This window comes from Aulostomus chinensis, chromosome 2 (genome assembly GCF_037954235.1).
Source record: "Aulostomus chinensis isolate RoL2024-O1b breed Wild chromosome 2, RoL_Achi_v1.0, whole genome shotgun sequence".
Taxonomy (NCBI): Eukaryota; Metazoa; Chordata; class Actinopteri; order Syngnathiformes; family Aulostomidae; genus Aulostomus; species Aulostomus chinensis.
This window is the reverse complement of record NC_141321.1, coordinates 27,398,103-27,413,664: the sequence shown is the minus strand read 5'-3', so window position 1 is coordinate 27,413,664 and position 15,562 is coordinate 27,398,103. Positions and strand designations below refer to the sequence as shown.

Below are 15,562 nucleotides of genomic sequence, written 5' to 3'. Positions count from 1 at the left end.
CCAGGGTTTGTTACGGACTATCCCATGATGTAATTTGATATAGGAAAATAGAAGAAGAGGTAGTTTTGCCCTTTAGGTGTGTAGTAGCTCCCAGCATGCCTTGCACCAACAGAAGTAACACCTTAGTCCATGTGAGGAGAGACCAGGTCCCATGAACCCCCTCGCCTCATTTATCTTATCCTCTTTAACCTACATGGTTTTGGCACTTCCCTGTTTGCATGCTGGGGGTTAAATAAAGAGTCGATGGGTGAAGCTCCAACATTTATCAGGAGAAGGTGAAATACCATCATGGCCTATTAATCTGGCTGAATGTAAAGGGCAATTCAGAGGTTAAACTGTACAATATATATTGTCAATATTGTGTAGAATTACCGACATCTTGCCTGTTCTAGGTTCTACTGAAGCCCTGACCCAAATGGTGATAGTGGCGCCTCCTCAGAATGCAACCGTGGTGCTCGGCCATCCCGCCGTGATGGAGTGTATGGCACAAGGCCAGCCAAAACCATTGGTGTCCTGGAGCAGACAAGGTAATACTTCCAAATGCTCAATATTTTCTATCATTTGTTTTCATCCTCTGTTTTTCTCTGTAACTGCATCTGTCACTCTTCCATAGTCTTTGTGTTCCTCACCGACTGCTTCTGACTAACACACAAAGAACATTTTGAATATAATTTGCATACACTGGCTGTAAAGTTGTTTTACTGAGCCAAGCTGTCTCTAGTTTAGTCATTCCTTGACATTTCACTTACACAGCTGTGTCTCCATCACTTCCATGGAGATTACATTGTTGAGTATTAATTTTCCGTAGACCACAATACCAAAGTATTCTACAATAATAATGTATCAAATCAAAATGAGTCTGTCAGACCCATCTATTGATTGATGAAGCCACCGCTATGGCTTTTAGCTCTGCACTGTATGTTCAGATGTGTTCTATCCCTAACAAAGTCAGCTATGTCATCAAAGTGCAGCCTCTCTCTACTTTGTTTTGTTTCTTAGGCAACTGAAAGCCTGAGAAATTATCTCTGCTTCTCTCAAGGCCAATCTCCGCTTTCCATCAGTATCAGCTGAGACGGTCTTCTGTTCTTTATTGCTTTCTTCTTTGAGCAGATGGAAAACCCATTTCCACTGATGTGGTAGTCCTCGCTACAAACCTGGTGATTAGGGACACCAGGCGACACCATACCGGCATTTATGTCTGCAGAGTCAACAAGCCCAAGACGAGGGAGTTTGTTGTTGCTGCGGCCGTGCTGCATGTGCCTGGTAAGGTCCAGCTCGTCTAATGTGTGTAATGACAGACTAACTCTTACCTCACAAAATAATTGGTTTCAGTGGTGGAGAATAAGTGGAATATGTGTTGTTGTGGAATTCATAGACGTTTAGAGAGGTTATGAAGTCTTTAATATATGTAGATTAATGACTAGAGTTTAATGTGCAGTTTACAGTACCTGCTGGTAGACCTTATTACCTTTGAGTGAATGTCAAATTAGTTTCCTCGAGCGGAGTTCTGAGGCAGCACCCGCTGTTACAAAGGTGGGTTATTGATAACATTTTAGCATAGACACTGGACAGGCTATTATAATTCTTCAACGCTGTCAATTCAGATTTTTGTATATTTGTTTATGCAATTTCTTCTTAAAACCCACTTGCAGCTTTCACAAAGATAATACACCACAATTATACATCAGGAGATTTTATTGCTCTATGATGTTCAGTGTTTTCCCAGGGCCGTTTTTTCAAACTAAAATATAAAGTAGAAGGCACTTGGAGAGCGCATACCTCCACCAAGGCAATATGACATCATTGGCTCTGGATCTAGAGCCAAATTAATTACAAAATCGAATCGATTGTTCTCAATCTGATTTCCATCATCCTACCAGATTTCATCAAAGTCCGTCTGTTAAACACACAAACCAGTGCTGTGATCGCATTACCCCCCTGGTGGAGGTAATAAAATTAGTCTTTCATTTTTGAGATTCGCATTTCATCGGCTTTCTACTTCCACCAGCCCCTCCAGTAATTCTCCAACCCCCGGAGACAGTGTCCCTCTCCCGGGGAAACACAGCCAGGTTTGTGTGCAACAGCTCAGGGGAGCCAACTCCAGTGCTGCACTGGCTGAAGGACGGCCAGCCCATCAAGTCATTCCGACGAGTGAAGATCCAAAGCCCTGGAGTTCTGCTCATCAACCAGCTGGCACTGGAGGATGCAGGCTACTACCAATGCATAGCAGACAACGGTCTGGGCACAGCCTGCGCCACTGCCAAGCTGACGGTCATTGTAAGGGAAGGCCTTCCCAGTGCTCCTCGCCAGCTGTCTGTTACCCCCTACTCCAGCACAACTGCCCTCCTTACCTGGGAGAAACCGGAGTACAACTCGGACCAAATCATCGGCTATTCTGTTCACTGCCAGCGGGCTGCAGGTGTGTGCGTGTGTGTGTAGCCATAACTATCCATCGCTGCAGTAGAAAAAGATGTATTAATTTGCATATTATCCTCTATTTCAGGCTCAGATAATGTGGAGTACCAGTTTGCAATGAACAACGACACAACTGAGTATCAGTTTAAAGAGCTTCTTCCCCATACTGCCTACACATTCTTTGTAGTGGCTTATTCTCCCATGGGTGCCAGTCGCCCTTCCATGCCTGTGACTGTACACATGCTGGAGGATGGTGAGTATCAACCGCTGAATACTTTTTTGTACAGGAGTTTATAGAGGTCTTGAAATATCTGTTTTTCAGCCACTAAAAAGAAACAGACATGAACATCTTATATGGTTTATATCATTTAGTCACTATATTTACTGCACATGTCGCTAAAATCCCCCCGTCCACGTTTTGATTTGATGTATACTGAAAGCTTGACTTAGCAGAATAGAAAGCACAGACAGAGAATATCTGCTAAAGCAGGTGACGTTGCTAGAGAATATGAAGATATTGCAATCTGTTCATAAATCTTCTTCACAGTCCCCAAATATTGCTTCTGCTGATTCAAAGATCCACAGCACGATCCAGAGCATCTCACCGGGGAGCTTAGTACTCATCTCTCTAAAAAGAATTCATGGCCTCAATGAATTATATCATAATATGCTTAGACTTTTGGGAGATATCAAGCAGTATAACAAAAGTAGGTCTCTGGATATAATCAATATGAATTCCTGTTTCACTGTGTCATGGGGACTCAAGGAATTTAATGACATGTCCAGAAAAATACAGCTTATAGATTTACCCTGCAAATAGGCTACAACATCCTTGAGGATTTAGGATCCGCAATTTGATCCAGGAGGTATCCAAAGTTCACTTGCTCCTTTGTAATATTTCCCCTAAATTTAATCAAAATGTAAATATTCTGCAATCAAAGCAACCAACAGACACATGCCAGTGACAAGCTATATTAGCTTAGTGGAGATAATTAAAGATGAATTGCCGCTGTGTAGAGATTTTTGATTTGAATGTTTAGACAGCTCAGGATGTCTTCTTATTTCCTCCTGCAGTGCCTAGCGCTCCTCCTCAGTTGTCCATAGCCAGCACGTCCCCCACAGACATCAGGTTGATGTGGCACCCACTGTCATCGCAGCACAGTCGAGGATCTGTTACCCGCTACCGCATTGAGTACAGCACTCTGGAGAAGGGTGAGTAACTTCCATGAAGTGAAATACAACAGGTTGACCAGAACAGACTGTAAGCATAGAAAAAGCAATTTTGTCAATTTCTTATGTTTATTAAAAAGACAGATATTTCATTCTTTCATTCTCCATCTGTAATGAAATGGCCTGAGAATTTAAGACATGTATCTGATAGGGTTTTGAGTGTTTAGACGATACAAAGGCACATTTGTGCAGCCAAGAGGGTTTCCAGAGATCAAGTTCACTCTGAACGGATTGTAACAGATAGTCCTTGAGAGACAGCGGTTACTTACGGCAGGAATAACACACAGGTATTTTTACTGTATTAATCGTCTATTTCAGAGAATATGGTCTGCATTTTCAGAGATGTTTACAGTCTCTATTAGTAGACACAGTTATGTTTGTTTTTTTGTTCTCTTCCCACAGCAGACACTGTGTTCTCAGTGGAGGTGGGGGGTAATGAGACCCAGTTCACACTCAGAGAGCTGCAGCCCAACCAGACCTACAGATTGAGGATAGCAGCTGGAACAGGTGTTGGCTTCGGGGTTCCATCTGAGTGGGCCCAGCACCAAACGCTAGCCCACTATAACCACAGCAACCATCGCATGGGTAAGAGAGACCCCAGACGTGGCAGACGTAGTAATCACAAATTCTTTAAATTCTTACTTTTTCCACTCAGAATTCCTACTGGTCAGGGAGTATCATTTTTGTAATCCACAGACAGGAAGTGAGGATATTTGTCAAGAATGTCAAACCAGTTACATTCAGTATTATGGAAGAAATCCATCCTGAGTGTTGCCTTTGTTGGGGGAAACTCTGTCCCAGGATTCCCATTGTCCTTCTGAGCCACACAGGCGTTTTCAACCAAACCCTTTTAGATCTAATTGGAACAGTGGGAACAGCGCTGAGCAGGCCGGGCTTGTGTCTGTGGTGATGGTGGTATATACACAGTATACAATGTCTGGTTAGATACTTTGGTAAGCTTAAATATGGAGTACATTTTACTAAAGAAAGAAGTAGGTCAAGCTCTTAATTAGTTGTAATTGTTAATGTACTGTAGGTTTAAATGTAAGAACATGTATGGAAAAGGTGCTGTGGATAAGAGGTTCCTCTGGATCAGGTGGCCCAGCAAACCACAAATAACAACCACTGACACCCACTGCTTGGAAATAGGTAGTAACAACTAAACATTCACTCTCATCTGTCATGTAAAGCTCTTTGCAACATAAACTCATTTGTTGTGTTTCAGACTTATAATCAATTTTAATTGGATATACAGCGTATGACTAGTAGCAATACTGTATAGATGCTATTCCTCTTCCAGTTGTTAAGTCACATGCTTTTTCCTTTTCCAATCTTTTCCAGTGATCTTTGCTCCTACAGAGCTGAAAGTGCGAGCCAGAGTGAACACACTCAACGTGACGTGGCATCCTTCACCCAATCACACACTGATCTCTGGTTACAAGTTGTCCTGTCGAGAGGTGGACGCGGATCAGTCAGCTAATGGAGAAAAGATAACACACACCTACACCGTGAGGCTCCGGAAGAAGGCCAGATATCATCTTCTCACTGGACTTGGTAAGTTTATCAAGAACAGAATGAATCCTTTTTGCTTGAGGGAGGAAAAGGAGTCACACGCTCTAAGCTCACCGTGATTTTGTGACAAGCTTTACTGACTCTGACTTTAAAATGTGAGTCACAGGTGTGATGTCTTACATTTTTAAAGACTCCAATCTTTTTTAAAACACCTTTTCAGAACCTCACAAGTTGGTTTTCTAAAAGGAATTGCGTGATGGTTCTCGTGCCATATTTTGCTTTCCTTTTTGATTTTTGATTGCTACTTTAACTGGTGGAAAAAGCTAATTTTGTTATTGTCCATACCAGCTGTGGTGATCCCTAATAGAGGCAATGATATCATCCTTTAAAAATACATAACTGTGAAGCATGCACTGTATATCTGCATTCACATTCACACAGCCTGAAGTCACAGATGAAACTGTGAGTTTGATATTTTATTTCTATCTTCAGTTTGTGTTAGGTCTTCTATTATTAACATGAGCAGGTATTTCAGAAGTTATTGTGTCTACACTTTTGTCGTTGTTTTTGTTGTACAACAATTAAAACGTACCATGTTTTAGTGTGTCCAATTGTGTTTCGGCCTGGTTTCATAGGAGCGAGGGGTCCTAGTGTGTTCTCGTGTAGGGCCCCAAGTGAGCCAGACATATGGTGTAACATATCTATACATGGAAAATCATTACTTTATTCACTTGTTACTCTTTTCTTTCTTTCCCTCCCTTGATCTTTCCACCTCTGCTAGTCCCGGACCAGCAGTACGAGGTGAGGGTTTGGGCTTTCAGCAAGCAGATCGATGGATCCGCTGCCATGTGGAAGGGAAGGACTGACAAGGTTCATGATCGAGGTAGAGAGTCCTTTTGCATATGTGCACATACTGTAAACAATTAACAAATGAAATGAGAACTTTCATGGGATAGCAAGTGATTACATTTTGCCACAGTCAAGCTAACTCACGTGTGTGTTTGTGTTAAAGCATCATCACTGCCCATGCGCCCCCCTCCACTGCCTCCCAGCAGCATTCAAGCTACAGCTAACAGCTCTATTGCCATCTGGCTACGCTGGGAGAAACCGCGGTTCAGCAACGTTCGCATCATCAACTACACGGTACGCTGTAGCCCAGCAGGAACCACCAACGCCTCTCTGGTCACCTACCACACCAGGTCAGTGCTCTGGATGAACAACTGACACATGATCCAGTTCTCAAGTCTTAGTCAACATTAGCACATTTTAAAATGGCAGAATTCCTCTGTAAGATGTTAGCTATAAAGTTGGCTGCCAGAAAGTAATATTCCCCTGCTTCTCTTTGGCAGAGCAAGGAGAAACTGTGTATTAATAGTCTGTCTTTAGATTGACAGTAATTCTTTGAGAGGATGAAATTATGGATGACCCTGTGTGGTAAAAACCATTTCATGTTTGATGCTATTAAACTGCAATACTAAATAAAAGCTGTCAGTTCCATTTTTGTTCTGCCAGCAGAATGCGTCTTCTCAAGAGCACCTTGAGCTATTCTACAATTTGCATGTAAAAATTGTTCATTGCTAAAGAAACACCCGTTATATTTAAAGTAACTTTTCAATTAATTCTCGTCCATCAATATTAAGTGTCAACATGTTCCAGAACAGTCTGATGAAAATGTGTTTATACACACACACACTCACACACACACACACACAATCATACAAACAGGCTTTTAACACAAAGAAATATCAATGTGGTTCAACAGGTGAGTTATCTCTCTGTGTTTAGACCATTAAACACAGCATATTTTACTCTTGTGTATCACAGCTCTGCTCAGGAGATCCTGCTCAGGGCGCTGAAGCCCTTCACTCGCTATGAGCTGGCAGTGCAGTCTAATGGAGTGGATGTGGTGGGACCCTTCAGTGGCACCGTGGAGGAGTCCACTCTGTCCGACCGTGAGTCTGTTTTTAAGCGCCTAAAGATCAGATATCCTCAATTTTACCTCATAACACCACTCGGGAGTCTACCTTTAGTGGGTACTGTAGGAATGTCCCATGAACTGACGATGGCGCTTTTTATTGAGTGGGTTATAGAATTCGCTCGTGTGCACTTCTGTTCACCTGGTATTAATGAATGGAAAAACTCCTTTCCCTTAAAAAAAGTTGCAGCGTGCTGGAGCGAGACATTGAGCTTCTCTGGGGAACTACAATGAAAAGCAAGTAAGAGCTTAAATTTCAGGGTATTTCCTGGATGACTAATTTAATTCACTATATTATTGAATTTCCCATTTCTGCTCTTGAGAACCCTTGGGTGATTCACTGATTCATTGATTTGGCTTGTAAAGTTGAGTTTTGGTCAGAGCAGATTCTTTTGTATGTGCTTGTGAAGTTGTGCATGCGGAAGTGTGTTCTTACTCATATCAGCCTGCTGGCTGGCCTGAGGCCAGTGGACACGCAAATTAATGATGTGTATCATCGGCTGATTACTGGCTATAATAAAACAGCCGGGTGCTAGTGTCTCATGTTGGCCATGCAGCATCACTGTCTGTCAGCCAAATAAAGGCAGGTGAGAGGAGAGTGTGCAGCTTTTAATGACATTATCATCACCAGTCACCCTGTCCTGCTCTCTGCTACCATGTGTTATCACCTGAGCCCCGGTTCAATCCCCCATTGCCCTGCTTGTCCCCTCTTTTCTGTACCCAGGTGGCAGGGACATTAGGACGCAGATGGTTGTCACACAACGTGTCCACTCCCCCATCAAGACAATATACATTCCCCAGCTGTGAGGCTTCATTTCTAGGCTGTAATTACTGACCCAGTCCCTCTGTCTCCTTCAGGGCCTTCCTCTCCTCCAGAGGAGCTGCAGCTGACTGCCCTGGACTCCTCATCTCTGCTGGTGAGCTGGCGCCCTCCACTGGAGCCTAATGGTATCATCACCAGCTATTGGATCTTATACAGTGGGAACCTCAGCCAGCCAGACTACTTATGGAAAAACCTCTCTCAGGATGGTAGGTTTTTGGTGGTATGACCTGACCTTCACCTTTATTCCATTAAATTCTTACAGTAACACTCTTCAATTGATCTGCTCTAACTTTGGTTTTCAGGGAGTGTTACCAGTGTGGAGGTCCAGGGTTTGTCCGGTGGCACCCAGTACTTTTTTAAAATGCGAGCATCTACTGAGGTGGGGCCAGGTCCTTATTCACTTGTTAAGGATGTTCACACTCCTCATCAGCAATATGGTATGTGTCACATTGCATATCTATGAGTGACAGCAATTGTAGAATGAATGGATCAACTGTTTGGCTGAGATATTCAGTTTGATAATATGAGTAACAGGCGGCACGGTGGTGCAGTGGTTAGCACTGTTGCCTCACAGCTTCCTCCCACAGTCCAAAGACATCAAGAGAGGACGAGGCTGATTGATACTCTAAACTGACCGTAGGTGTGACTGTGAATGTGAATGTTGTCTGTCTCTATGTGTTGGTCCTGCGATGGACTGGTGACCTGTCCAGGGTGAACCCCGCTTCTCGCCTGAAGGCTGCTGGGATAGGCTCCAGCCCCGCCGTGACGCTTAACAGGATAAGTGGTAGAAAATGGATGGATGGATAGAATAAGAGGAGGAAGGATTGATTGTGAGAAAAAGAAGCGATAAGGTACAATGTGAAATGTAGGCTGACGGAGGAAGCAATATAAAGCAACATAGCAGTTCGAAGGTCGAGATGTTGCTAAGATTGGGTAATGAGGAAAGGAACAGCACCCTCACATTAACTGGGGTGGAGGCATTATTGTGCCGGAGGGCTGTGGTGTAGTAGAATATGACAACATTTAAAGTAAGTAGCACGTGAAAGAAAACACTCCTTACATTCTACATTAATGGGAATACTTACAGTGTGATTAAAAAATAGACTCAATGTGATCTAGACTTAACGTACATAGAAAACAACATAAACTCATTCATTTCTGCAGTTTCTGTGATTGTACATGAACTCCTCCCTCTCTCACAAAGACACACACACACACACAATCCTTCATATTGAAGTGGCTAAGTTGTCCCTGCCAGCGTTGAATATGACATTGTTATTATGCGTTTCCTATTCTAGAGCGTTTGAGTGTAATATTAAAAGTAGATATCAAAGGGAGGGCCCCATCAGTGACCTCCTCAGGGAAGATCTTTGAATTACTGGCCTCTTGTGCATAGAAGAATTGCTACGTGAAGCGTTTTCTTTACTCTCGTGTCACTTTGTGTTTAAGCTCGCATACTCATTATACACTTTATAATTACTCATAAGTCAGCGTTTTAGCATTGCCTGTAATTATTAAATGCCCCTTTTGGTCTTTAAAACAGAAGGTGTCATGAATACAGAGCCGTTTGGTCCCTCCTGAGAGATTATTCCACACAAGACTATTAAATTATCACACCTGCTGTCCGAAAGACGTGAAGAGTTCAGTCAACAATGAGGAATAACCAGTAATGAATACAAAAACTACCAGGCAGCTATGATACTGGATGCAAATATTTTAGAAAATGTTCTTGGGGAAGGAACCACGCCACCTCACAGAACTGCTCCCCCAGCGGTATGAGATACAGGGATTTTATTCTGCTCATAATTGACCATAATTTATCTCATTTTGCCAAATGGAACACGATGCAGAACACATTGAAACTCACTTGTTTGTTTGTTGATGCTCACTCGACATTTTCTCCTCTTTTCCTTCCATTGTCTGTTGCATTAACAGAGCTGGACATCCATGCAGTGACAGGCATCATAGTTGGTGTGTGTCTGGGGCTAATATGCATCCTCCTCTGTATGTGCTTCAGCTTTCATAACGGCAAGAGCAGGTACGACCTCTATAGCGCACCAGTAGTGGCTCTAGTAATCATGTGTTACATCAACCCAGCTGACTGGGCTTTGTAACATTCAGTCTTCTACAGAGTCCAATTCCTTTACTGTGGCTCTTTTTATCTCTGTGTTAAATAGGGGGGTATCTGGGGGCCTGGACTCCACAGCTGTGACCCCTCAGTACAGGAGAGGAGGCTACCCCACCCCCCCTCATGTGCCAGAGTGCAGCGATAGCCATGAGCTGGAGACGCTGATGCCCACGGGCAGCCAGGAGTCTGGTCAGCAGCTAGCAGAGGCCCCAGAGGAGCAGAGCCTGATGGCAAGTGTGAATCCAGGGGAAGGGGAGCATGCCCCTGCACCTGAACCCAAGGTTGAAACCTGCAGGGGTGGGGGGGTGGGGTTCTTCTCCAGATGGGCCTTTGAAACTGATTTTTTTTTTTCCTCACGATGATCGAGGGATGATGGTTGTAATTATTGTGCCTCCACTGTGTTTTAAATCTTACAGGCTGTTTGGAATGGCTCTGTGAGTCATAACTGGGCCAACAGGATCACCAGATACAGAGACACCCTTACAGAAGACTCTCCAAAACTCATTAGTGGAGATCTCAACATAAATAATGAGAACTGCACGGTAGATGAATGAATTTAATAGTACTACTTGTATGGCCTTGTTCAGACTGCCAGGCCACATCTGATTTCTGGCATATCCAGAATGAATGTAGACAGATTTATTTTCCCTCTTTTCATTTTAAATGCAGATTTAAACTGATGCTTCTCAGTCTGGAAGGTCTGGAAGCTCTGAATTCTCAAATAGTATTTCGAAGTGCCGCCCAACACCAATTATGGAAATCATTCATGGTAATGGCTCAAATACTAAAGTCTCCACACAAATGCTTTATTTATACGTATTTGTGATTCATTATCATAGTATTGGGGCAGCACAGTGGTGCAGTGGTTAGCACTGTCACCTCACAGCAAGACGATTCCAGGTTCGAGCCCCGGCTCCATCACGGTATCTTTCTGTGTGGAGTCTGCATGTTCTCCCTGTTCCTGTGTGGGTTCTCTCTGGTACTCCAGCTTCCTCCCACAGTCCAAAGACATCAAGAGGGGACGAGGCTGATTGATACTCTAAATTGACCATAGGTGTGAATGGTTGTCTGTCTACATGTGTTGGCCCTGCGATGGACTGGCGACCCATCCAGGGTGAACCCCGCCTCTCGCCCGAAAGCTACTGGGATCGGCTCCAGCCCCCCCCCCCCCCCCGCGACCCTTAACAGGATAAGCGGTAGAAAAAGGATGGATGGATGGATTATAGTATCAGGAGGACTGACCCTAGCTGAGCGCTCTCCGTGGTACTGATCCTGCTGCTGCAAGAAGACACTGTTTGTGCAGGCTTTGTCCCCACCCACGAGTGTGGGAGGAGGGCAGCACAATATATCGCAGCTGAGGCGCTCTGCACCCTGCAACATCACAATGTTTTTAGAGGGCGTGATGACGGAGCCCCTAATCTCATATTTCTTCATTGGACAGCAGCAACACCAGCAAGCATAATGCCTGACATCTATGTTATTACCATAGCAACCCATGTTGATAGGTTGCCGATATCTGGACACAGCAAATCCCATTTGATCAGTTGCAAATTAAAGCACTGACATAAAAAAGGTCCTTAAAAAAAAACAACCCAAATCAGCTTTGGCTGCAGTCTGAATAAGGCCAAACTGAGCTCTGGTGTCGCTCACTCAAATGTCATTTCTAATCGTGATCATCTGATGATATTTATGTGAAACCTGTCATGCCGGAATACAGCAGGTTACTGCATCATAGCTGTTAAAGGCTAAAGTAATCGTCATCGGTATGTTGCAGGATCTTCTGTGTAGGAACCAGGTCGAGGCAGAAGTCATCGTTCACTCTGAGCTGTCGGATCCAAGGAGGGAGACAGAGAAGGAGGGCAGCGGGATCGAGACAGACACTAACATCACCAGGGGACCCTCATTAGCAGATGACAAATATTCCCCTTTGAGCCAGCAGAGCCTGCCAAGAGAGGAGAAACCTCTTGAAAAACTTACACAGGCCCAAGGTCCCTTGAGTCTTCCCTCAGTAAAATTGGTGGCCAATCACAACGGGGAGCCAGAAGGCATGGCAGAAACAGAGACACAGCCTGGAGTGGGACTAACCAATGGCTTCCACTCCCCTAAGACAGTGCGGTCTGTGCTGAGGTCAAAGCATCTGGAAAACGGGGACTCCAGACACTGTCCTCCAGCATCGGGGAAGGCCATCTCTGCTGGTTTGTCCCCTGCTCCCTTTGTCAGCTCCAGCCTTGTCCACTCTACCTCAGTGGCACACAGTTATCTGTGCCCATAGCCTCTGCATGTAAGATGTTGACCCTCACACACACACACACACACACACACGTTCCTTTTACATACCCAGGAAGAATCCCTATGGATTATTTTTCATGCACCTCATCTTTCTTTTCTTGCAAATTTTTTATAAGTACATTGTTTCCATTGTTTCATACATGTGTATATACATTATACATATACAATATATTTTTAGTGGTAGAGTACTGCATATGGGTATGCATTTTCTTACATTGCAAACACTTTCCTCTGGGCTGCTTTCCTGTTCGTAGGAAAGCAAAGACAGATTTCACTTAACCTCTCTGTTCCACTCAGGAATGGGGAAGTCTGGAATGTTCCCTGACTGGGTGAGTGTGTGAGTGAGCACTCGGACAGGCTTATCATCGTGGACGGATCAGTGGGTTTCACCTGGCACCGTTTTGTGGATGCTACTTTACTGTGGCGTTGAATAATTAGCCTTAAGAGTATCTGCACTCTGAGTTAGTAGAACACCTGTCTCTCTCCAGCCTCCTGTCGTCTCAGGGTCCACACATGTACTCAGAAAGCTTCAAAAGCTGAAATGTGTTGATTCCTCTGTATCTCTCATAAACTCCCATAAACACACATTATGTGACTGGAGCGTGAGGTTTCAGGTGCCTAATTACTCTCGGCGTATTCATAAACTCTGTATTCTGCTATAGAGTATAATGCAGTGCAAGTGCAACTTGAGAACAAAACCCTCAAGATGTAAAAAAAAAAAATGTATTTGGAACACTATTTTCCAAAATGATACATATCCAGTTGGAATGATTGTGTAAATCAGGGACACTCGGAACTAAAACGTGGTCTTGCTGTTCATCAGATGGTGGATATCTTTATTTTTGAAGTATTTACATGAAGTTCACATTAGTTTTGTTATGGTTTCTTTGGTTGGTTGGAGATGAGATGGTAAAACCACCCATCTGTTTGGATCCCAATTAGGGATGCACCAATGTCCACACTGTTTCAATAATAAAACCATTAATTGGAGCCAGTCGTCCTTTTTTAATTTGACATGATACTTATACAGTTGCCTGCTATTTTTTTCAAGATTAATAGATTTTAAGAAATAAACATGCAGCATTTGACCGCAAACTGGTCAACTAAAACAATCCACACAGACACACACACAATATAAGGGGATCTGGTGCATTCCTACTCTTTATCAACAACACTACCTCATTTCTTTTCAGAATGGTTTCCAGCGTGGTTTTTACTATTATGTGACTAACTTCTAATTTTACACCCTCTGGTATTTACAAATTAATCGTCCGACACTCACTGTATGCTCCTGTGTAAAGTCAAACAGCAAGTCGTCACTTCAGTGCATTGCAGCTTCCTGTCAGATCTCAGCTCGATGTGTCACTCAGTGTAATGATAATAAGAACTAGAACACACTTTGGCACCCAACCAGCTTCATGCACTTGAAACTGGAGGCTTGTATAATCCAAGTCTCATCTTCCTCTCGTCATTCAGCTGTGAAATAGAAGTGGATGAACCTTGGAAACCATTTTCTGTTTGCATGTGTTGTGTGTCAGTACAAGTGTCTAAATCTCACCAGCTCAAAACAATCACACCAACAACTGAGTATTAACGCTCCTCATGACACAAGAACGTAATGTAGTTGGCTATAAAAATCTTTAAAAATAATGGTCTTGATTTTCTGATGACAAGGCATGGTTGTTACCATTTCTTTTTCCTTTTCTTTTTGCCTTTTCATGTATGTACTTAAAGGAGTATTTCAGATTTATTGAAGTGGGGTTGTATGAGGTAGTGATTCATGGTACAGGTCTTCAGTCGATTCGGGTCAGTGCGTCCTCTGTGCCGCGGCAGCTCTGCAGCACTTGACTGCTGTGAACAAGATCCCTGAACAAAATAAGAAATTTTATCCACCTAAATAGTCCCACTCAAAGAAAACAATGCCACGCATTTCAAACAGCTGACCTGCAGTGCTATGGAGTAATACACCCATAGGAATACAAAGAAAGTATTGTTAAACTGTAGACCTCTAAGTAGCTACCGCTAGTAGTAGCCAGAATGTCTAAGGTAGCAACATATAAACAGAAATTGAATTTTTTGGTGGGTGTTTGTTTGATAAAGTAGATTTGTCTGCAGTGCGATGCTAAGCTACAGAGCGACTGCTGCGCTCCAAAGATGTGCTGACCCACATCTACTGAAGTTAAGACCTGTACGCTAATTACTACGTCATACCACGTCAACAAATCCAAAATATCCCTTTTATATTGCAATGCAATATACATTTTAACTATGGTAGAGGTGATGTATTGAAAGTACTGAATGTGTGTCTCAGCAGACCTGGGTCAAATATTTGCTATAGCGTGTTTTATTGGGTTTATGTGTAGTATTGTCTTATCAGACTCGTGCGAGTTGCCACACCAGACTGACACATAGATTTAGAGAGCAGTAAACTGCTGTTGCGCACCTCAACTCAGCAATTGTTAGTGTGCAGCATATTTGACATGTACCCTGGAAATATCGCTGTCAGCAGGTTTCAATTCAAAGTCAATAATCTGTTGTGACATTGACAAGTTTAACATACAGCAAGCAACGCAGCCAGTTTTCTGCTTCCTGCTTCAATGATCATTCAAACTTTATATGCATAAAAAAAACTACCAAAGTGTGTTGTGTATATTTTTGACCCGGGTTCTTGACTGATACTGTTCTCTAACGATACTGGTATTTCATCAACCTGATATTTGTCCTGAGTCCAGACAGAAGTATGTTCTCAAAAGCATTCCAGTACCTAAACACAGCTCTCTGGGTGCAGGACAGCCAGGATTAGCCATGTCACCTTAAGAGGAGAAGTGCTAAAAACCCCAGAATGTTGCTACATGCCGACATGGCTTCAGGTCTTTCATTCACTTTGCAAATACTGGAGCTGAATTCGTACGTGTATGCAATACTGCTTTGACTATGACGTGAGTGGGGTTCACTGAATCAGAGCAGTACCATAGTATTTCAAGTAAACTGTCAGATTAACGAAGATGACTTATGATTGTTTAAACTTTTTTTGATGCTCATCCTTCAATAAATGTACCGTGAAGTTGTCTTTTACCCAGCATGGCCACCCCCCCCCCCCCAAAAAAAATCACATCAACTTTATATATTTTTACAGTATGTATTTAGTCATTTTCTTACAATTGAATACAAAGAAACACTTGCTTTGCTC

The 15,562-nt window shown here is 43.1% G+C and overlaps 1 protein-coding gene across 3 annotated transcripts in view; it reads left to right on the top strand.

The window, feature by feature from the left end:
* igdcc4 (immunoglobulin superfamily, DCC subclass, member 4) overlaps positions 1 to 13,468 on the top strand; it is a 41,892-nt gene extending 28,424 nt beyond the window's left edge. The window contains exons 5-20 of one of the 3 annotated variants that reach the window (XM_086188294.1): positions 393 to 527; positions 1,111 to 1,263; positions 2,009 to 2,419; positions 2,504 to 2,668; positions 3,490 to 3,627; positions 4,051 to 4,230; positions 4,987 to 5,199; positions 5,939 to 6,040; positions 6,170 to 6,356; positions 6,982 to 7,109; positions 7,991 to 8,161; positions 8,258 to 8,392; positions 9,891 to 9,993; positions 10,133 to 10,364; positions 10,500 to 10,625; positions 11,858 to 13,468. In XM_086188294.1, the coding sequence (XP_086044420.1) occupies positions 393 to 527; positions 1,111 to 1,263; positions 2,009 to 2,419; positions 2,504 to 2,668; positions 3,490 to 3,627; positions 4,051 to 4,230; positions 4,987 to 5,199; positions 5,939 to 6,040; positions 6,170 to 6,356; positions 6,982 to 7,109; positions 7,991 to 8,161; positions 8,258 to 8,392; positions 9,891 to 9,993; positions 10,133 to 10,364; positions 10,500 to 10,625; positions 11,858 to 12,355 (3,077 nt within the window). In that variant the 3' untranslated portion in view covers positions 12,356 to 13,468. Of the gene's footprint in view, positions 1 to 392; positions 528 to 1,110; positions 1,264 to 2,008; positions 2,420 to 2,503; positions 2,669 to 3,489; positions 3,628 to 4,047; positions 4,231 to 4,986; positions 5,200 to 5,938; positions 6,041 to 6,169; positions 6,357 to 6,981; positions 7,110 to 7,990; positions 8,162 to 8,257; positions 8,393 to 9,890; positions 9,994 to 10,132; positions 10,365 to 10,499; positions 10,626 to 11,857 lie in introns of all 3 variants that reach the window. The other 2 variants (XM_086188303.1, XM_086188285.1) reach the window with 2 other exon arrangements.
* The last annotated feature ends 2,094 nt before the right edge of the window (positions 13,469 to 15,562 follow it).